Here is a 22638-nt window from a genome sequence, read left to right as displayed (position 1 = left end):
ACGATGGAGGCAGTGAGATGTTTTTAAGATGTTGAGTATATCAGCTTTAAAAAACTTAAACAAGTAAGGGTTTAATTACCTCACGCAATAAGAAGTCCAGGACATTGGGAAAGCAGTCCAGTAATGTAAGCAGCTCAACAGCTCCTCCTATCTCCCTAATTTACCCTCCTTAGTATGTGGCTTTTGTCTTCTTGGTCACAAAATGGCTCCCCATCTCCAGGACTCAGTTTTATTCCTGGCAAGAGAAAGGCAGGGCACAGAGCAAAACAAGCGCCTTCTTTTCTTGTGTCTTGCTTTTTATTCTGGAAAACAAAGCCTTCCTCTGGGGCTTCTGCCTATATCTCATTGGCCAGAACTATTGGTCACGCTATTAACTGCAAAGAAGGGTGGAGTCCAACTTCTTTTACTTTCTACTGCTTACAAGAAAGGAAGGTGAGGAAAAGAGGTTGGAATGGAGGATAAATGGGCCACAGTGTCTGTCACAACAAATGATATGGTCAAATAAGTGGTAGAACACCAGAAAACAAACCCCCAGATAAAGAAACCTGGGTTGCAGCTCTAGTTCTTCCACTGTTTAGCTGTGTAAATCACTTAACCTCTCTGGGCCTAAATTTCCTCACCTTGGAAATAAAAGAATTTCTAAGAGTTATTCCTGCTCTAAAATTCAGTATCCTAGGTTACAGCTTGAAGTTTACTAAAAACTGATTTGCTCTTATCTAATTGCAGGCACTGGAGTAGCAAAATAATTTACTTTCTCCCTTTCGTTCTCCTCTTGAAATATGCAGGCTACGCTTCCTTCTGGGAATGGTGTTTCATTTTCAGAAAGGACTCTGCATAGGAAGAGATATTTTATAAAAACGGGAGCAAAAGCCACAATTCCCCGGACAGCAAAGTCAGGGTGAAGAACCACAAGACATATAGATTTTTTTCTCACAGTGGTCCTACTCCTCTTTTATATCTGTTTAACTTACAAAGATATTAAATCTATTCCATCATCTAAGGCTACCACATTACGTCTCATTTTCCCAATATCTTCAAATTATAATTTCACATAAGTGAATTTTCCACATAACTGAAACTTTTACTTTAAAAAATAAAATTCCCTCCTACTTTTGATCATTTTCTGTGGTAATCTTGTCAAAATATATGATGTGCTTCTCTGCCTTCGTGAAGAAAGTATAATGAATATAATTTCTCTTCTTGATGGTTCAGAAACAATAGCATTTCACGAAGTCTTGTAGTATAAAAGGACTGTATGAAGAGCATTTGCCCCTTTGCAAACTAGCCCACAAACCTTGGTTCTTTCTTATTTGGTTGGTTGGTTGGTGTATTAATCATGGACTTCCCCTCTCTCTACTGTCAGGCAGTCAGAGAACTTTCAAAGGTCTCTTCTTTCGGCAACAAGTAACCCTCTAACAGTTCTCAGTCCTTTATTCTCCCACTTTTGTTCCCTCTTTCTGAATGCTGTAGACTGAGAAACCAGGAAGCCAGAATATCTTAGAGATCGTTGATAATATTGAAAGTGAAGCCCGTTTATACCAAGAAAAACTGAAGGACTTTGGGGCGGATATTTTTACTTCTCAGAGACCCTTTTCCCTTATTTCTGGTTATACAGCTCTGTAAAGAGAAGATAAAGTTGCCAGAATTCTGACTTCTGGATATATGGAATAGCTGCCATATTTTCAAGCATACACTATATATGACCACAGAAATAGAAAACAAAATATACACAAGTCTGGTTTTTTTTTTTTTTTTTGCGGTACGCGGGCCTCTCACTGTTGCGGCCTCTCCCGTTGCAGAGCACAGGCTCTGGACGTGCAGGCTCAGCGGCCATGGCTCACGGGCCCAGCCGCTCCACGGCATGTGGGATCTTCCCGGACCGGGACACGAACCCGTGTCCCCTGCATCAGCAGGCGGACTCTCAACCACTGCGCCACCAGGGAAGCCCCACAAGTCTGTTTTTAAAAGGGTAGCATAGGGTGGGGAAGAGGATTGAGGCAGATTATAAGAAGAATATTCTATACTCTGCATTCTTTTGCTTATTATGTAGTTTCAGATTTGAAAGTCACAAGCTCTCAGCTACTATTTAAAGTTCTAGTCATTGTCACTACTTGTATGGTAAAGTAAACCTCAAGAATTCTCGAGTAAATTCTAGGACAAGTCCACAAAATGGGGCTTGAGGAAGAAGAGAAAAGCATAGTTATTGCTCTATGAGATTTATAAAGATGACAGGCTACATGAAATGAAAATCATATCTTGTTATTTCTTCAAAATCCACAGAGCTGTTTTATGTCTATTTACTTTTGTATCTAAATCTAGCACCTAAAAATATGTCTCCTCATTATCAGTTTCTGTTTTTTCTCCTCCCTCAATTAGCATGACTTTGTTCGACGAGACCGGCCACTACGTGTCCTAATTGACCTCATACAGAGGACAAAAGATGCTGTTCGTGAGCTAGATAACCTACAGTACCGGAAAATGAAAAAAATCCTTTTCCAAGAGACACGAAATGGACCCTTGAATGAGTCACAGGAAGATGAAGAAGTAGGTTGAGTTTATTTTAGCAGGCACTTATAGAATGCCTACTATGTGAAAATGTTCTGGACCAGCGCGCTATGAAAAACACTTTGGGGAATAACAGTGTAATTGATGTTCTCTGCCTTAAGAGACATGCAGAGTTGCGGAAGAGACATTCATAAAATAACTCTTATAGAAGGCGAAATATGAAAAATGCTGTAGAGGGAGAGCACACGGCAGGGGCCATAGTGGGGAGAGAAAAAGTCATCAGCTGGTGGGGATTAGTGAAGAGGTGGGCCGTTTCTGACAGGCAGGCCTAGGGCATTTTAGACTCAGGGAAGTGCGGTGCTTTAGGAAGATTATCCTGGCATCAGAGTGTAAGATGGATTTGAATAGGTAACATTCTGGATAATAATCCATGCAAGAGGCAGTGAAGGTAGTGTCTATGGGAATCAGGGGAAAAGGAACACTTAAGAAACACTGTAGAGGTAGATTTGATAATACAGTGCTTCTCATTGACAGTGACAGATGAGGAGGAATTTACGGTGACTCTGAGCATTTGAGCCTAGGTGACTAGAGTATGTCAATACCAAGAACAGAGAAAAAGAACCGAGGAGAAAGAGGAGGTTAAGCATGATTTCAGTTTGATGCCTACTGAGTCTTAAGTTCCTGGCATCATATGCTACTGACACAGTGTACAGATGGAGGTTTTAAAGGAAGATGACTCTCTGGTTTCTCATTCAAATAACTTAAGAAGGATTGGTCGAAGGGAAGGGTAATGACAATTGGGACACCTGAACGGAGATATCTAGCATTTGGTTGGGAAATACAGATCCAGAACATAAGAAAGAGGTCTGGGTAAAGGATAGTTGGATGGGGGTCAAGGACATTAAAATGATGATGAATCAAGGAGCTGAATGTAGAATGAGACGAGGGTCCATGCCACACAAGAAGAGGGAGACCTGGTTGATAAAGGCGTCACAGATGTTACTGAGCGTACACAGCTTCAAGGAGGGAGCAGCCAATACCATCAGATGCCACAGAGCAGTCAAGTTACATAAGGACCAAAAACAGTGTTAACTGGGTTTTACAAGTAGGGCCTTCTTGATGACCTTAGTAAAAATAGTTTTACAGGAATAGTTAGGATAAATAGTAGATTACCATGGGTTGTAGAATAAATGGGAAGTGACAAGGCAGAGATAGCAAAAGTTGGTTATTTTAAGATTCGTAAATTTGGCCAAGAAGGAAAAGTGACAAAGGGCAGTAGGTAGAAAGGTATATACATATAGGGCAGCCCTCTTCATATTTATATGCAGAAGGAAAGGAGCCAGGACAGAGGCATTGGAGATAGAGGAAAGAGATGCAGTTAAAGAAGTAGGATCTCAGGAAGTACATAACAGTAAGAGCATTAGTGCAGGGATTAGCCTTGAACAAAAGAAAGAACTCCTCTTCCTCTAAAAATAGATTAAAAAATAGGAAAAGAATGAAGAATGAATTTTAGTTTAGCTTTTTAATATAAAAGAAAATAAAATTATTTTATCAATAATTATAAAAATGGAATTAAGAAAGCTGAATTGGAATATAAAGTCTCTTGATTGCATATATACAAATGAGCCCTTTTAATTGGGAAAATAAATCTATTAAAAATATAATGTATTATCTATCATTTTAAATTACCCAAATTACCTTTGTCAGTGATTCCTTATATTACCATGGCTAAGTAACAATTCATTAAAGTTATGTATGTACAGCATGGTTCTTTGAAAATAGGGGTTTTTTGGAGCTAAGTTTCTTTAATTATATTATTTAATCTTGTATCGAAAGATATCCCACTGTGATGGATAAATTATATGTTCTGATTATTTTATCACTTCTCAAATAGTAGTCTTTGGACGAGTAGTGATGAATACCAGTATTACTTGACAGATATATTTAATAAGATTACAGAGGTAAGCATGATAGAATTGCCTGAGGGAGGCAGAATTTAATTACCTGTCCAGGACAGTAGAATTAATATCCCTGCTTAGATATGAAGTTACTCAGTAATGACTTGCAAAGGACCATATTGTTTGTCAAATCTCTGAAAGCTCTCTTCACTCGCTTTGAGTTTCAAGTGACGACTGCCGTGTTTGCAGATATCCTAGAGGTCCCCTGTTCAGTAGCCTGCGGTCTTTCCCTAGCACCCTGATGTTCCTGAAGGTCTCTCAGAAACCTGGCCTGGTTCTGATTACCGAATAGCAATACAATAATATGATAGTCACATATCAGAGGAAAAGTCGCATATGACAGAGGAAAGCCCTGGCATAGCAGCATTTGGAGCCTTATGACCCATGCCCAGAATAGCCCCTGTGGAAGGCATAGAAGTGAATTGAAGGTGTCAGAAAATGGTAGGGGAGTAGTGGAGCCACTACATTAAAAGTTTATCCTTGCAGATTTGGCAGAAAAGCAACTTGGCACTGCAAAATTGAGTGTACTTAATAGCTTAGTCAATGGATTGGTACTTTATCTCCAGTCATTTTTTTTTAACCCAAGTGCCCCATTTTTATAGGACAGCGAACATGGAACCAGCCTGAGCAGGGAATTGGACAGCCTGGGCAGCAACCATTCCATCCCAAGCATGTCTGTGAGCACAGGCAGCCAGAGCAGCAGTGTGAACAGCATGCAGGAGGTCATGGATGATAGCAGCTCGGAGCTTGTCATGATGCATGATGATGAAAGCCCAGTAAATTCCAGTTCCTCTGTTGTGCACAGGAAGGTAAGTTTCATGGTCCCCTTCACAGCACTAGGCTTTGCCAATCATAATGAAGCCAGCTCAGGTCACTTAGCATCCAGATATTTTAGTTCCCCTTTCACAACTGAAATGTGGGACTCAACCTAGCACACGATAGTTCTTTTATGGTAAAAAGATAATGTAGGACTAGGCAAGTTGTATCTGTGCCTATTTCTTTTATTATTATTTATTTATTTATTGGCTGCGTTGGGTCTTCATTGCTGTGCATGGGCTTTCTCTAGTTGTGGCGAGTGGGGCTACTCTTTGTTGCAGTGCACGGGCTCCTCATTGTGGTAGCTTCTCTTTGTCGCACAGCATGGGCTCTACTCACACGGGCTCAGTAGTTGTGGCCAACGAGCTCTAGAGCACAGGCTCAGTAGTTGTGGCACATGGGCTTAGTTGCTCCATGGCATGTGGAATCTTCCCCAACCAGGGCTCGAACCCTTGTCCCCTGCACTGGCAGGTGGAGTTTTAACCACTGCACCACAAGGGAAGTCCCTATGTACTTATTTTAATAAGTATCAGTGATCACAGTCTAATTCCAGTAGGTGAGCAAGTTTAAGAATTTTTTTCACTATTAAGTGTGCATTTTTCTTGGGAAAAAAGGAAATTGAACAGGTAAGGATGGAAGGCATGAGAAAACATATTGGTGCCTAGTCATGAATAGTGGAGGGATTACATTTATTTTCTGAACTGATTAACTTATTCATTTATTCAACAAACATTGGTGGGGACCTTTATTATCTGGTAGGAACTATGGTAGGCCCTGTGGATACAGACAAAACAGACATGATGCCTTCATGGAGCTTATTATCTGTGGGGGAGAGTAAGCAAATAATCACACAAGTAACTTTATCATGTAATTATAAAACTTGTTCTGGGTAAAAGGAGGACTTAATCTAGCAGGGAGTAGGGGAAAGTCTCCCCAGTAAAGTGACATTCAAGCTGAAACTTCAGAAACAAATAGAAGTTAGCTACCTTGGGGTGAAAGATTGGGGTGAGTCAGGAAGCAGCATGTACAAAGGCCCTGTGACAAAAGGAACTTTGTATGTTCAAGGAAGAAGGGAAGGATCTGAGAGATTAGAGTTTGGTGAACTACATAGAAAGTGAATTAAGACCAGAGAGACAGCAAGGACCCAGATTATTAGAAAACCATAAAAGCATTTTGAGGAAAGGAGTGATAGCATGCAGATGCGGAAATCTGCTAAGAGTTCAGCATTGTCAGCTGTCCTTCTTTGAACTTGGGCAAGTGGTCATGTATTTGAAAGGTTGAAAAGAAGGTTTTGCTGGGCTCTCTTTTTGGAAGGAGCTATCATGGATGCTGATAGAGATCGACTTTTTCCTTTCCGTTACCTCTGGGGCTCCGTGGGGATAGAGAGCAAAAGAAGAGGAATTCTGCTGGATCTTTTTACTCCAGGACCTCTCAAATGAGCACCCAAAATTAGAAGAGAGACTCTACCGGCATAATCAACAAGAAAAAAGACGCTGGTCTTGAACTCATTGGGGGTTTTAATTTTAATTTTTACATGCCAGTATAGAGCTTTCTTGTAATAATATGGGCCTTTCAATACTTTTTTCTCCTTGGTGTAATCAGCTAAGAAAACCAGATGTTAATTTATAGTCTGAAATATCAACTGAGTAAAAGGGCAACCCACAGAATGGGAGAAAATATTTGCAAATCATCTATCTTATAAAGGATTAATATCCAGCATATATAGAGAACTCCTAAAACTCAACAACAGCGAAAAAACAACCTGAATCAAAAATGAGCAAAGGGGCTTCCCTGGTGGCGCAGTGGTTAAGAGTCTGCCTGCAGATGCAGGGGACACAGGTTCGTGCCCCCGTCCAGGAAGATCCCACATGCCACGGAGCGGCTGGGCCCGTGAGCCATGGCCGCTGAGCCTGTGCGTCCGGAGCCTGTGCTCCGCAATGGGAGAGGCCACAACAGTGAGAGGCCCGCTTACCGCAAAAAAAAAAAAAAAAAAAATGAGCAAAGGACTTTAATCAACATTTCTCCAAAGAAGATATAAAAATGGCCAGTAAGCACATGAAAAGATGCTCAACATCATTAATTATTAAGGAATTCTAATCAAAACTACAGTGAAATACCACCTCACGCACATTAGGGGATGGCTACTATTAAAAAAAAACATCATATAACAAGTGTTGGTGAGGATGTGGAGAGATTGGAACCCTGGTGCACTATTGGTGAGAATGGAAAAGGGTGCAGCCACTGTGGAAAATGGTATGGTGGTTCCTCAAAAAATTAAAAATAGAATTACCATATGATCCAGCAATTCCGTTTCTCAGTATATATCCTAAAGCATTGAAAGCAGGGTCTCAAAGAGATTTTTGTACACTCATGTTTATAGCAACATTATTCACAACAGCAAAGAGGTGGAAGCAATGTAAATGTCCATTGACAGATGAATGAATAAACAAAATGTGGTATATATGTACAATGGAGTATTATTCAACCTTTAAAAGGAAGGAAATTCTGCCATATGCTACAATATGGATGAACTGAGAAGACATTATGCTAAGTGAAATAAATGTGCCAGTCACAAAGAGACAAATACTCTATGGCTCTTAGGGTACAGAATCATAGACAGAAAGTATATGACTACCATTGGTAGTCAGAATCATAGACAGAAAGTATAATGATGGTTACTAGGGATTGGGGGAGGGGATAAATGGGGAATTGTTATTTAATGGGTACAGAGCTTCAGTTTTACAAGGAGAAAAGAGTTATGGGAATGGATGATGGTGACAGTTATACACCATTATAAGTGTATTAGCACTGAACTGTACACTTAAAAATAATTAAGATGGTAACTATGTGTATTTTACCACAATGAAAAAAGGAAAAAACTATAAGCAGGCTACAAGAATAGAATATATTATATATAAAAACAATATTAAATAATGGTATCTCTTCATGAAACCCATTTTAGTCCTATACCTGAGCTTAAAATTATATTATCTTTATTTCTCACACCAGTCAGAATGGCCATCATCAGAAAATCTAGAAACAATAAATGCTGGAGAGGGTGTGGAGAAAAGGGAACACTCTTGCACTGCTGGTGGGAATGTGAATTGGTACAGCCACTATGGAGAACAGTATGGAGGTTCCTTAAAAAACTATAAATAGAACTACCATATGACCCAGCAATCCCACTACTGGGCATATACCCTGAGAAAACCATAATTCAAAAAGAGTCATGTACCAAAATGTTCATTGTGGCTCTATTTACAATAGCCTGGAGATGGAAACAACCTAAGTGTCCATCAACAGATGAATGGATAAAGAAGATGTGGCACATATATACAATGGAATATTACTCAGCCATAGAAAGAAACGAAATTGAGCTATTTGTAATGAGGTGGATAGACCTGGAGTCTGTCATACAGAGTGAAGTAAGTCAGAAAGAGAAAGACAAATACCATATGCTAACACATATATATGGAATTTAAGGGAAAAAAAATGTCATGAAGAACCTAGGGGTAAGACAGGAATAAAGACACAGACCTACTAGAGAATGGACTTGAGGATATGGGAAGGGGGAAGGGTAAGCTGTGACAAAGCGAGAGAGAGGCATGGACATATATACACTACCAAACGTAAAATAGATAGCTAGTGGGAAGCAGCCGCATAGCACAGGGAGATCAGCTCGGTGCTTTGTGACCACCTAGAGGGGTGGGATAGGGAGGGTGGGAAGGAAGGAGACACAAGAGGGAAGAGACATAGGGATATATGTATATGTATAACTCATTCACTTTGTTATAAAGCAGAAACTAACACATACATACACACACACAAAAAGAAATTTTCTGTTTTAATGAAAAAGAATTATATTATCTTTAAACACAATAGAAGTCAATTATTCAGAAGTTTCATTATTTGTTGGTTCACTTGAATTCCTAAAAGTTTTCCACTTAGGAACATAAATAAAGTAGGATCTTAAACTCTCAGTAGAAAGTTTTATATAGTAGACTATAGGAATGAGGAAACTAGTTTAAAGTTCTGTCTGCCACTGTTAGTTTTATTTTACTTTGGACAAGTCACAAACCTCTCTGGGCCTAATTTTCTCCATCTGTAAAATAAGGAGTTGTTCTGTATGATTTCCAAGGTCGCTTCCAGCTCTGAAATTTTGTGCTCAGGAGCAAGCTTCATCCATGCCTCACTCAGGACAAGGTGTACTTTTATCTCCTACATTATGTATTTGGATTCCACTTAAGATTTCACTTGAAAAGGCTTTTTTTCCCTAAAAGCCAGTGCCTGGATCAGTCCCTTCTCCATGTAGATGCGATGGTAGCTACACTGTATTACGTGTAGGTATGGGTAATGTGTTGCCTGTGGGATTCTCCAGGAAGCAGAGCTGAGATGGTTTAGCACAGCAGGATCTTGTTTTGTTTTGTTTTGTTTTAATTAGGAAGTCCCTTTGGGGTCAACACCTGTGGGAGGGAAGAGAAAGAAGCAGCACTGGGCAGAGGGCAGAGTTGAACCGAGATGCATTCCAATGGCAGCCTCAGCCAACCCCTCCAGGGAACTCTGGAGCTAAACTGGGCCAGAGTGGCCAGGGCTAGATCAGTCATTGCATATGTGGAACCTGGGAAGGGTGCAGACTTGGACAAGGCTGCTCTCTCTGCAGCCTGTAGGAGAACTGACAGCCAAAGACGATTGCCGACAACTCCTTCCTTTAAAGGGGGATCTGGGCGGTGCATTTCTGGGTCTGTTGTAATTTGTGACCACAAAGAAAAAAAAAAAGCAATCATTACTGTTTTATGAAACATTTTCCAGTTTTGTGTTTCTAGAATCTTAGAAAAGCCTATACATCACTAAATTATCTTTTTTTTTTTTCTTCTTCTTTTTGTGGCACACGGGCCTCTCACTGTTGTGGCCTCTCCCGTTGCGGAGCACAGGCTCCGGACGCGCAGGCTCAGCGGCCATGGCTCACGGGCCCAGCTGCTCCGTGGCATGTGGGATTTTCCCGGACCGGGGCACGAACCCGTGTCCCCTGCATCGGCAGGCGGACTCTCAACCACTACGCCACCAGGGAAGCCCAAATTATCATTTTATAAACAATGTTCTACCCATTATCTCATTATCCTATTTTATTTTCTTTTTAATACTTGTCACTATCTAAAATTATATTATGTACTAATTTATCTGTTATTTCATGAGTAGAGTGTAAATTTCATCATGGCTAAAACTATACTTACCTTGTCCTGCACTGTATCTCAACACCTAGAACAGTGCCTGGCACAGCATAGGCTATAAAATGAATAAGTAAATAACTATGGAATGAATGAGGAACAGACAAAAAGTACACAGTGAATGAACTAAATACCAGATACTAAACACCATCCTGTTTTGGTTCACTGAACATAATGGATTAAAATGGTTAAATAATATTAAATATCTTTATGGTTTGAAAGATTAAATAGATTTTCTCCAATAATAGTACTCTAGACAATAAGAACATGCTTAATAAATATCAAAATATAAGAATAAGAGTGGAGGATTTTTTTCCCCACCCTTGACTGTTACAATAAAGACTGCAGACATATCCTAAATTAGTTAAATCATATATATGACCAGATGACCATTTTATATAGGAAGTAAACTTACTTTTAAAGGCCATGTGTAACTGGTAAGGGCATGGTTTGCAATTAACTGTTCTGCATCCAGAATAAAGATGCCCTGATTTTAAGAGGACAGTTCTATCACAGATCAAGTCCAAAAAATATAAAGTGGGACACTGAAAATTTTCCTTTAATATCAGGATTTCAGGTTGCTTCTCTACAATCTTTGCCTCTACTCTGGTCTTTCCCAGGCCCTGAAGGGATCCTAATCTAATCTTCCCTTTGAGCAAGAATGATTTGATAAGTCTAAAGGTATATTCTGACAAAATAAACTTTAAGCACTTATTTCTTTTCCTCTTGCTAGTGTTGCCACACTGCTTTTTCCAATAGCAAGAATATCACCTCATCTCTAGACTGTTAGCTCCTCGAGGACATCTCTCTTCACGTACCACCTAGATGGGTGTCTGTCACATAGTAAGCACTCAATAAGATGTTTTGTGAACTAAAATGAAGATGAACTTTTATAAGACACAACTCTACACCTCAGTTCTTGATTATTCACAAATGAGTCCAGGGCAAACTCTTAATCCAGATTAGTTTTTTTTGCTGTAGCCTAGGCTGCCTCTGAGCCTCCACCATACACCTTAAAACCATTGGGTGTACAGCAGTAGCAAACAGATTTTAATATCGTCCTAAGCAACAAAGTCTATTTTTTTAATTTGTCAATTAAAAGTTATACTTTTATTTTGTTTAAGTCTAAAATCAATTACTGTTACTTGCTGCTGCCTTCTGTTAATATAGATCACGAGACTTTAATATATTAAAACTCTTTGTTTATTAATCAATTTGTTGTTTCTAGTATGCCTAATGAACTCTAGTCATCATGGCCCTCTTTTAGAGATTATTTTTAAAAAATCATTCTCTTCTAACTCCTGAAGCTTTACTTGACCCTTCCTATTAGTCAATGTTAGTGGGGTTTTCTTTTCCCCCTTCTTTAAAAATAGAACAGCTTTCACCATTTTCATGGGAGGAAAAAAAGAGAAATGTCCTTGAGGGGATAGGATGTTCTAGTTTAATTTTCACTTGCTTCAGTGGCCTTTCCTGTTATTTTTGCTGAAGAGAGGGGCAGGTTCTTTGACTCAACTCACATTAGGCAGAGTAAAAGTAAATTAACATATGAAGGCAATGTTTCTTAAACAGAGCAGTCATACAAAACACCTCTCTATAGTAACATCTTTATCCTCAGCGTTCTGCTAGTCATTTTCTCTCCCCAATAGCTGTCCTTCCAGGTGAAGATATCCTTTTCCATCTTCTCGCCTTCCTCTGGCCCCAGCTTTTGATAGCTGTACCTGCTTAGGCAATCATTTAATCATTTTGAACAAAATGAAAGAGATGGTGGGTTTGCTGATCCCTTCTCCACAGCGTGAAAAGTATGGGAATCTATAAAAAGACGTCTCGTCACCAGAAAAAAAGCCATTTTTAGACCCACTCCCCCGCCACCGGCCCCGCCCCGCCATGTAAAGGTGTGCTTGTGTGTGTGTCACTGTTTTGCGACTTCCTTAGAGTACAGGGTGGCAGGTTTTTATGAAATACAAATTTGAATTCTGTTAAATAATAACAAAGAAAATGTCATTTCTCCAGAATCTCCTCAGACCTATATTCTTGAGCTTATTTATTCAGCAAACTTTTTTTTTGAATGCCCACAAAGTATCAAGCACTATGCTAGGTGCTGGGAAGACAGATTTTTCAAACCACGTTTACTCTGCCTTCAAAAAGCTCACAGTCTCAGGGGCTTCCCCGGTGGCGCAGTGGTTGAGAGTCCGCCTGCCGATGCAGGGGACACGGGTTCGTGCCCTGGTCCGGGAAGATCCCACATGCCGCGGAGCAGCTGGGCCCGTGAGCCATGGCCGCTGAGCCTGCGCGTCCGGAGCCTGTGCTTCACAACGGGAGAGGCCACAACAGTGAGAGGCCCGCATACCACAAAAAAAAAAAAAAAGCTCATAGTCTCATACAAAGGCGAGTATAAGTATGATGAGGAGTGTGATAAAGGTATACGAACAGCATAACAGAGTCCAGTAGAGTGGTTTCCAAGGTTAATTTCAAGTTAACCTAGAAACTCTGAACAAGTGACCACAATATGAATCCTCATTTCGGAAGCATAAATAGTCAGACATTTAGGGAAAAACTTCTAAATAAAAGTAAAGCCCTTTGTCCAGGAAATAATAGTAAAGTTTTTAATCTGAAGAAGTTTTACTTTTTATAAAGAAAGGACATTATAAATTTACCAGGTTAACACAGACTTACTTAAAACTGGTCCCCAATTCATATTGGTATTTCAAAGAGCTATTTTGTTCGTTCCTGGATGAGAATGTTTTAAGGATAAATTATAAACAAGTCATATATTTTGTCTTGGTAAGGTAGAACATGATATTTGTTCTTAAACTTCTGAAATCATTCTTCAACATCAAAGAAGATGTTGGTCCTCTCATCAACATTTGTAAATCATATGCAGCGGTGCTTAACTGCGTAAAATAGCAAATTCACCTTTTCCAGTATTGATCGTAAAATGTGTTCAGGTCGGAAACTCTGGGAGGCAAGTATAGTCATTTTCAAAGGGGCTTCTACTCGAAGGGGTGATGTAACCAACAGACCACATACCCAGTAAAGCTGATAGTTTAATTTGTTCTTACTTGCTTCTCAATTCACATTGCCCTCATTTTTAAATTGCTTCATTATTTAAGTCGTCTGCAGAGTTTTGAACTTGTTTTAAGCAATGGTGTTGAATATTTTAAAATTTATTTCCCTATGCACCTGAATATCCACTGTTAGACTAAAATATTGCCTCATCCTGTGGTCTCTTGTATAATATTTGGAGACTTAGTGTTGGTGATCTGTTATGAAGCTAGTACAAAAACTAAGAAATTTTTTAATAAAATTTTTTTTTAATTTTAAGGAGATGCAAGGGATTATACTTTTAGCATTAGCATTATTTATTATATTTAAAGTAGATTAAAAATTTTTGACCTCTTCTCTCAGACTAACTTCTAAAATAGCATTATTTTTTAAATATACCTTAGTGGGTTATTTAATTAAGCTACATGTCAACTAAAATCACTATGGTCTCAAGTTTTAATTTTTCCAGTGTATTCCAATACCCTTGAGTTTAAAAACTTAGCAAATATGATGTGACTTTTAATTTGATAAGCAGGGTCCTAACCTACAAGTGTTAATTTTTATCTGAGAGAAAACTAATATTAAAGTTATACATATTTGCATATGATTGTGTTTTGTTTTATTCTGTTATGTGAATAGTGTGGATTCCACAGGTTAGCTTTGTAAATCAAGTTACCAAATTTGAAGTTTAGCTGCTGCCACAGCATTGAAGAGCTCCCTCTCAGTAAGTACACTTAATGTTAGCTAACTAATACTCACCAAAACTCTGACCTATAAAACCACAGGCCTCTACCTAGCCTATCTCTTCTGATTGCTAGCATTTAGAAGCATCTTGCTTTTCTGGGATTATAATATTAAGTAAGAGCAATTTTGGAGTTAATGTAATTTATTAATAAATATCCAGCAATATGAATGGTAGTAGATCCCAGTGCCTTCCTCTCTAGAACCTTAAACCTAGATGCATAAATCCCACACCTAATCTCTCTTTGCCTGCTGAAATAAGAATTTAGATTTCCCAGGAAATAATGTAGAAAATTTTAAATTGACCTCTCAAGTATTTATAAATTTCAAAAATATGGGTTGAGATGCATTTTTAATCTATAGCACTATCTAACAGAACTTTCTGCAGTGATAGAAATTATCTGTATCTGCACTATTTCACTGTGGTACCCATAGTTAGTGGCTAGCTTGAAACACAGCTGGTGTGACTTAGAAACTGAATTTTACATTTTACTTAATTAAAATATCCATGTGGCTAAAGGGTATCTTATTGGACAGCACAGCGGTAGAATATCCCTTGAATTTGATATATATGCCTTCAGTGGCGTTAAAGGTCCCTTCATTATTTGAAAGCAAAATAGACCACAATACAGTAAATTTAAAAAAAAATCTCTAAATATAGACGTAATGGTAAATACCTTCCCAACATTCTGAAGCATTCTAATTTTATAAAAGGGAAAAGAAAATCAACCCAATGATGAATTTAGTCATGGGTCTTCTCTTTTACATAGAAACCTGGATGTAAAATTTAATTTTCCTCAAGGAGTTTATGTGTTTTGACTTTTCAGCATTTTACACTGTATAATAAAATTTTGTATTTTTTAAAACTCTTTAATTTTGTTTACTGATGAAGAAAAGAGCAATTATAAAAAATTTCAAATAGTCATGGACAAAATGCAAATTTGACTTCTCACAATGGTTTCTCCTAAAACCCTAGGGTAGTAAGAGAATTAATTTCTCCTTCCCCATGCTGAACATGTACTATTTGAAAATCCCCCATGGTTGTACATGTTTCTGAGCTATTAATTACTACAGTATCTTTTTTTCTGAAAGGTTAGTGCTACTTACTGACTGGCCTCTCCATCTTTTATCGAGCAAAGCATTGCGCTTTGAAAGCATTTACCCCTTTAAAAGTCATTTCAATTGCATTTAAGAAACATCCATTATTATCTTTCCAAGGAATGTTATTTTTCACTGGGCGTTACAATACAATTAATCATCTTTGCCTGTCAAGAAGCCCAGACCTGATTAAATCAGTCAAGGACATTAAATTCCAGCTTTACTCACTCTGGTGACCATACCGACACTGAGTTGAAGAAGAATTTGTGAAAGTATCATTTTGTTAAAATTGTATGCCTGTCTCTTTAAATCTAAAAAAAAAAAAAATCCTTTCAGAAGCTGTAGAGAGAAGGTGCTAGAACTGTGTACGATCATGACTGGAAAGCAGGATCCCTCAGTGACTGCCGAATCTTCCCAGCACAAGATAGAGAGGCAGTCCAGCACAAGCCTACACTGGTTCTAGGCAGAACGATGATCCTACCGAACAGATCTCAAATAAAATTAAATTGAGAAAGCAGATCTTTCAAGGGAATGAGGCGGAGGCTCGCTTTTATGTTAAAAGCCACCAGCATCCTCCTTGCTAGACATGGACATGACATTTTTAAAGGAATTATTTGGTTACAGCGTTTTAAGCAAACTGTTCTAAGGAGTCTGTACATTGCCTTGTTTTTTCTATTCTTTTTTTCTTTTGCATATATGTAATTCTGGAGGTAAAGAAAAAGCCTGCCAGGGATTCAGAAGGCATCCCACTAGCGATCAGCTGACATTCCTAACTGAAGGCTGCAATGTGTTGCTTATTCATTTTGTACCGTGGGAGCTGCGGGGACTAGCAGAGAGCTAAACTATGCATTTCAAACAGCAGTGCTTGTGCAGAAAGAGGGGTGAGAGAGAGGCAGCCGGCGAGGAAAGAGCACAGCTGGACTTTCTCCTTGTTTTTATCCATTTCTGCAGGATCATGTATTCATAAGGGATGAGGCGGGCCACGGCGATCCCAGGCCTGAGCCGCGGCCTACCCAGTCAGTTCAGAGCCAGGCCCTCCACTACCGGAACAGAGAGCGCTTTGCCACGATCAAATCAGCATCTTTGGTAAGCAAACACCCCTCTACCCACCTTCCCTTCCTTCCCCTCCTCCCCATCTGGCAGCCTCTCGCCCTCCCTGAGCCTCTCTGGGCTTCATGGATGGGAGGAAAGGAGTCAAGAATGTTTTCTCCCTCCTAATAATTTTATTCATTTTAGAAAAAAATCTGTTGGCATAGCAACCTGATCTGAGATATTTTAGCATTGTCTACGGCATGGGAAAAAAAACCCTTTGTGTGTGTGTGTGTGTGTGTGTGTGTATTTATATATGCTGTATGTGCAAAATAAAAGGCCTTTGAGATGAAGTTGCTAGTCTGTCCAATTTTGTAGAAGCTATTTGTCTTTTCATTGAAATAATAATGCTAAAAAATATTTTAAAGGTATTTGGTGTGTGTGTGTGTGTGCAGAGCACTATGATTCTTTTTGTATAGATACCTGTGTGTATTGTGTACACACACATCAAAAGATAAAACACAATTTTTTAAAAATATATGGTTGCTGGCTAATGTATATAATTGTAGGAAATAAGGTACTTGCTTCCCAGGGATGGATTGCTGTTTCGTCTGGTTCATTCATTTATTTATTGCAACAATGGTAGTGGCTGCACTTCCCCGTTTAACCCCTGAAGAATTTCCTGGCACCGATAAAGCAAGAAGGGCTTTGTAGGAGATGGTAGGGATGGTTGTGGAAGAAAAGATACTGTAGGATCCTTCAGCATTTTTACTATTGCAAATGTGATTGCTGGATGCCCTTGTAGTAGCAAAAGGGGTGTGTGCTGGAAGAGTTAGTTTTCATGCCTCCGCCCCTTGGCCCCCCACGCGTGCGCGTGCGCACTCACACACACACACACACACACACACACACACATCGTTTCATCCTTGGCACTCTAAACTCTCTTTAATGATTTGCTTCTGAATATCACTTCTCAGCCAAAAAATTATTGAAATATTAGTTGTTTTGCTCAAATTGATGTTAGAGGTCACATGGGCAGGAAGAGTTAGTGTACACTGCCTGGCTATTACATTTAGAACCTATGATGACATCATCCAAGGCCGACCCAGAAATGATTATTTTTCTTGTCCTATTTTTAAAATCTGGTTTCCACTTTTATTTCTCAACTCTTTTAAAGCCTTCATTTATCTTTGGGATTGATAATGGTTTATAATTTTAAAAAACCCAAATATAAGGAAAATGGAAGTTAAAGCACCTACATATTGCTATGCCTGCTGCTGTCTAAAAGCAAGCAATTTAATTTAGACTGCTTACAAATAAACCTGGCTTTAAGTCCCTTTGTATAGAAGTTTCCTGTATTCTCTTCAATGGACAATTTTTCATTTTAAATGCATGCCATACTGTGTAATGGAGATCTTAAAATGTCCACTATGTATTTGCTAATGATTATTAAGCACCTACAAAGCATGCTTTTGAGTCTAAATAAAACATCATGAAATTATTGAATAATAAATACCTTCATACCATGATATCTGACAAAATAAGAAATATGGTGTGTTTAGAATATGACTACTTACCACTGACTCTTGTGAAACTTGTACCTTTATCCAGACCTGTGCATGTTGAAATGAGAGGAGAAATGAACAGCCACTGAGATTCAGAGCACCATAAGCAGGTTTTGAATGTGAAGCAGACATTGTATGTGGGTTTTCCCCCTCTGGGACAGGTTCTCTTCTTTTCTCACTTGCCACACCCGCATTCCCACATCATATATTCATGACCTCTTCTGCCGCCCAGGAAGATCACTACTGCCACGCCAGAATGGTCTCACGCTCACATTTGTGAACTCACCCAGGCTCCTCTGTGTGTATATCAGCCATCACAGTCTCCCTCTCTGTGAGTGATGAAAGCTGCTTCCCTACTAGGCTATCGCAGGGCCACGGGCAAAGTCCTCAGGTACCCCTCTGAATCCTACAGGCTTCGTAGTGCCCATCCAGAGAACAGCTGGGATCAGTCTCTCTGAGGGACTTTTGATTTGCTAAAAGGCCCCTGCACCTATATTAAGTTAAAAACAGAGTGGCTGATAGGCTGTTGCTGTAGCCACAAAATAAGGTGTTTTATGTGTAAAATCTTCTCCAAATGTGATGCTTTGGGAGTCACAGTGGGATTGATGCAAGTTTATCAGCATTCATTGGTATTTGTATTGAACAGTTTTTAGGGAGAAAAAAATTAATGAAACGGAAAAGTGGAATGGTTTTGAGTTGTTCCATGTCCCATTTTGGACAGTCTAACTGTTGGTTAAGATTAACAGTTGTGGATATTTTAATATATATTACTGAGTACTACAGTTCTACTACCCATCATATTATTTGTTTTAAAGGCTTATTCCAATAGGAATATATAAATCAGGGCACTGGAACATCAAAAAGAAGTATCTAATTTTTAAAAACTTATCTCAACCCTTATTGTTTTTCGTGGACCCCTGCTCAAATGTTAAAGTCTACAATTACTTAAAATGACATAAAAGTAAGAACAAGATCATGGAAAAATGAAAGTCCAGGGCACTGAATAATCAAGTCATTGTTGAAACCTCACTTCTTACAGTTAGTAGCAATACAATATTGATTTATTTATTTTGGTTTTACTCTTTCTTTATAACCTACTAGCAGAAGTGCTAACAAACCATAGAGTGATCCAAAAGTGAACAGCAAAAAGAAAAAGAATTTAGAAATTAGTTTTTCAATTACTAGATAATAAGTGATACGTGTATATTTTAAAGAGACTTGCAAACTGACAAAAAAATTGCAATTCCTCAAATTTTTTATATCAACCTACCTCTTCTACATAAACCTAAAAGAAGCCTAGCTCTGTGGTTTTTCCACTTATCATTTCTTTCTACATTGTGCTTTTTTTTTTTGCGGTACGCGGGCCTCTCACTGTCATAACGTCTCCCGTTGCGGAGCACAGGCTCAGCGGCCATGGCTCACGGGCCTAGTTGCTCCACGGCATGTGGGATCTTCCCGGACCAGGCCACGAACCCGTGTCCCCTGCATTGGCAGGCAGACTCTCAACCACTGCGCCACCAGAGAAGCCCTACATTGTGCTTTTGAATGGAGCTATTGACAAATATATTAAGCCAATGGGCTACAGGCATTTACTGCTGGTGTTTTTATTAGTTTGGCACCTTAAAACTGAGATTTTTTATGTTATTATGCACTGTTGCACAATTACATTTGTAACAAAGGACCTTCATACCAGAGGAAACCCTGAGGAAATTTTAGAAGTGTGTGTGTGTGTGTGTGTGTGTGTGTGTGTGTGTGTGTATATACATGTATATTATAATAATTTAAGGGTAGAGATTATTGACCTTATTTTGAAAAATTAGGGAAAGGAAGGGCATTTCATGGAACCTCTTTTACTTTATCCTTTTTCTTCTTCTGTTTGAAAGTTCACATTGGGCTGATATGTTATATGAGGAAAGGAGTTGTTTATATAGTTCTTTGGAATTACTACTCATCTGACTTCTTGGGCTTTTGAGATGTGCCTTCCTTGAGTTTTTGTTGGTGGTGAATGGAGATCCTAACATTTTAATTAGATTAGTGACCCATGGGAGTGTTTTCAGCTATTGTTATATCTGATGTCATTTCCTAAAATTTCATAGTGTCCTGGGTCACCAGCACTTCCCATAGTAGATGTTACTATAGAGAGCACCAAGGCCATATCTATAAGACAGTTCAGCTTCTGGCGTTTTAAAGGAATTCTCACTAGAATGCAGTGGTCTTACTACACATGTGAATTTATGTTAGAATGCACATTAGGGAGAGGGGCATGAAACTCTTAATTTCTAATACCAATAAAGCATGTAAGAGAAAATTATTATTGTTCTATCCATTCAAATATAGGTTCTTTGGCTTTACCAGATTCAATAGAAAAGCTCATGTAAAAATGGAATCTTCACTTGCTTTGTAAAAATGTAACATAATCATTGAGCTAATTGTGAAATTGTATACCTAAATGAGTCTGATAGACAAGCATAAAAATATTAGAGCCTCAGCAGTAAGTGCTACTGTTTCACCTCTCACGTGCCCTGCTGTTCTGTTTCTAAATGCTTGAAAATGTGTTCTCTCCCTGAATAGTGTACCAGAGGCTGCTTATCAGAATATTGCATATCTCCTCTTTCCTTATTCTTGGCTTTTTAATCTCACTAAGATCATTGCTGATATTATTTTTCACTTGTGCTACTGCCCAACCCACATGACCAAAGTCTCTCAATAAACGTGTTGAATGAATAAATGAATGAATGAATGAATGAAGTCTCTTCCCGTCCTGTTATCACAGGAGAATTTGGATTTATAAGTGTGCATTTCAAAGTTGCTCATGTCAGTTTTTCTGTGTAAGGCAGAATTGCCTGGATCAGTCATTACTTTTATTATGAATTTAAAACATTTTTTCCCTAGGTGTTCTAAAGAGTGGAATGTCAGATTTCTGATGCCAAAATGTGACTCATTATTCTTTTTAAGAACTTGCTATAAATTTTATTTGTTCTAAGTGCTGAGGTAGCCAGTTTTATCATATGCATTATTTTGTTTCTTACACATAACTAATCTTATAAGTTGACTTTGATCTCTTAAGAGGGTAACATTATCAGCCACCCTCCTCCTCTTTTATCTTCAGTAAGTTGCTTATTAGCCTTCTAGTGCAGTGTTCTGTACTTGGTAGGCATACAGTACACTTTGGATGAAGTGGTTTGTTTTAGGGCCAAATTTTGCTGGAATTAAGTAGGGTAGAATGCAATGGATGTAGAAACTTTCTGAAAAAAGTTCAGCCTTCCTTTATGGTTCTTTATTTTTATTTATTATTCCAGGTATATGAAATAGTTAATTCAGAGTCTGAAATTATATATACTTGTAATCCACAACCTGGATATAAGTACAGTTTTATTGTTAAACTGGCCTTTCTCTTGGATCCACTTCTGGTCTATGTCCCCATCACCAGAAATGCTTAGTTGAGGGGGAACAGGAACCTATTACTCTTAGCTTGGCAGAAGAAGGAAACCAACCCATATAGAACACCTTGCTAGGCACAAGTGTTATCTCATCATAGCAATAGCTCCTCTTCAAGATTTTGAGAGACTTCAAGAAGTTATATGTAATTTGCCCAAGATCAGTTATATAGTGAGGGATGGAATGAGATTTGTCTCCTAGCAACCTACTAAGTGTGGCAAGATGATGCTGCCCATTTTTCATTGATCACATTTTTGAGACTACCATTGTAAAAGCCAGTCACTACATTTCTATAAGTTCCTCAAATTTTTAGAGTTATTCAGTTTGTAATTTAGACTTAACTCGCTCCAGCACTCACTTTTTTGGGTGTTTGATTTCCTCTATTACTTTTTAACAGAAAGCTTCATTTCTTTTCTGCCTTGGTGATGTGAATTTCCTCAGGCAATTCAAGAGCCTAGGGCCTTAGTTCAAATCCCAGGCTTTATAAAAATTAAAGAGGTAAATTACATGTGAAAGCACATTGTATAAACCATAAAGCATGATTAAAATCATGAGCTATTTTTAATTCTGTTGACCAAATAGCATATTCATAAGCCATGAAGTATAAACTTAAAACACACATGGAGAAAAAAACACACATGGTATACATAACTGTATAATAATATATTTTTATATATTTCATGTTAGACTTCATGAGCAAACTGTTGTTATACTTTTATTTAAATTCATCTATCTAGCTTGAGCGTGGAATTCTAAAACTCAGTATCTCTAAATGTACCTAAAAAGACAATTACTTTGAAACTTAGAAATTATAGTTGTAACAAATGAGAGGTGATATATTACGAGTTTAAGAAAGTGATTATCCAAATTATGGGAAGCATTCTCATTTACAAGCAAAATGTCTCTCCTGGCATTCAGTGCTGTACAATGATAGCATGGTGAGCTTGTATTTTGTCTCTGCCACATGCTTGTATGATCTGGTATGCGGTAGGACCACCCTCTTCACAGGGACTCACCCACCAATTAGGATAGAAAATGTTCTTGACACAAGTCATTTCCATTTTATCTTGGGGCTGCCTGGTTTAAGGAAATGGCCATCCTGAGGATATTTTATGGACCACAAGCCAGTCAAACATTCTGCCAGCAAGTTTTAAATGTGTCATGATGGCTGTAGAGTGTGCCGTGCCTCAGCTTTGGGAATCTGATTAAAGAAGGGATGCT

At 38.5% G+C, this 22638-nt stretch overlaps 1 protein-coding gene across 7 annotated transcripts in view; it reads left to right on the top strand.

Annotated features, from left to right (window-relative positions):
* Nucleotides 1-22638, top strand: part of TAOK3 (TAO kinase 3) — a 188587-nt gene that overhangs the window by 139244 nt on the left and 26705 nt on the right. For all 7 annotated transcript variants that reach the window (XM_079942082.1, XM_079942078.1, XM_079942081.1 and 4 more), the window contains 3 exons: nt 2377-2544; nt 5066-5272; nt 16337-16471. In XM_079942082.1, coding sequence (XP_079798208.1) covers nt 2377-2544; nt 5066-5272; nt 16337-16471 — 510 coding nt within the window. The remainder of the gene's footprint in view (nt 1-2376; nt 2545-5065; nt 5273-16336; nt 16472-22638) is intronic.

Source organism: Stenella coeruleoalba (genome assembly GCF_951394435.1).
Source record: "Stenella coeruleoalba genome assembly, chromosome: 14".
Taxonomy (NCBI): domain Eukaryota; kingdom Metazoa; phylum Chordata; class Mammalia; order Artiodactyla; family Delphinidae; genus Stenella; species Stenella coeruleoalba.
Note: the sequence above shows the minus strand (reverse complement) of the source record. Positions and strands in the feature narration are given on the sequence as shown.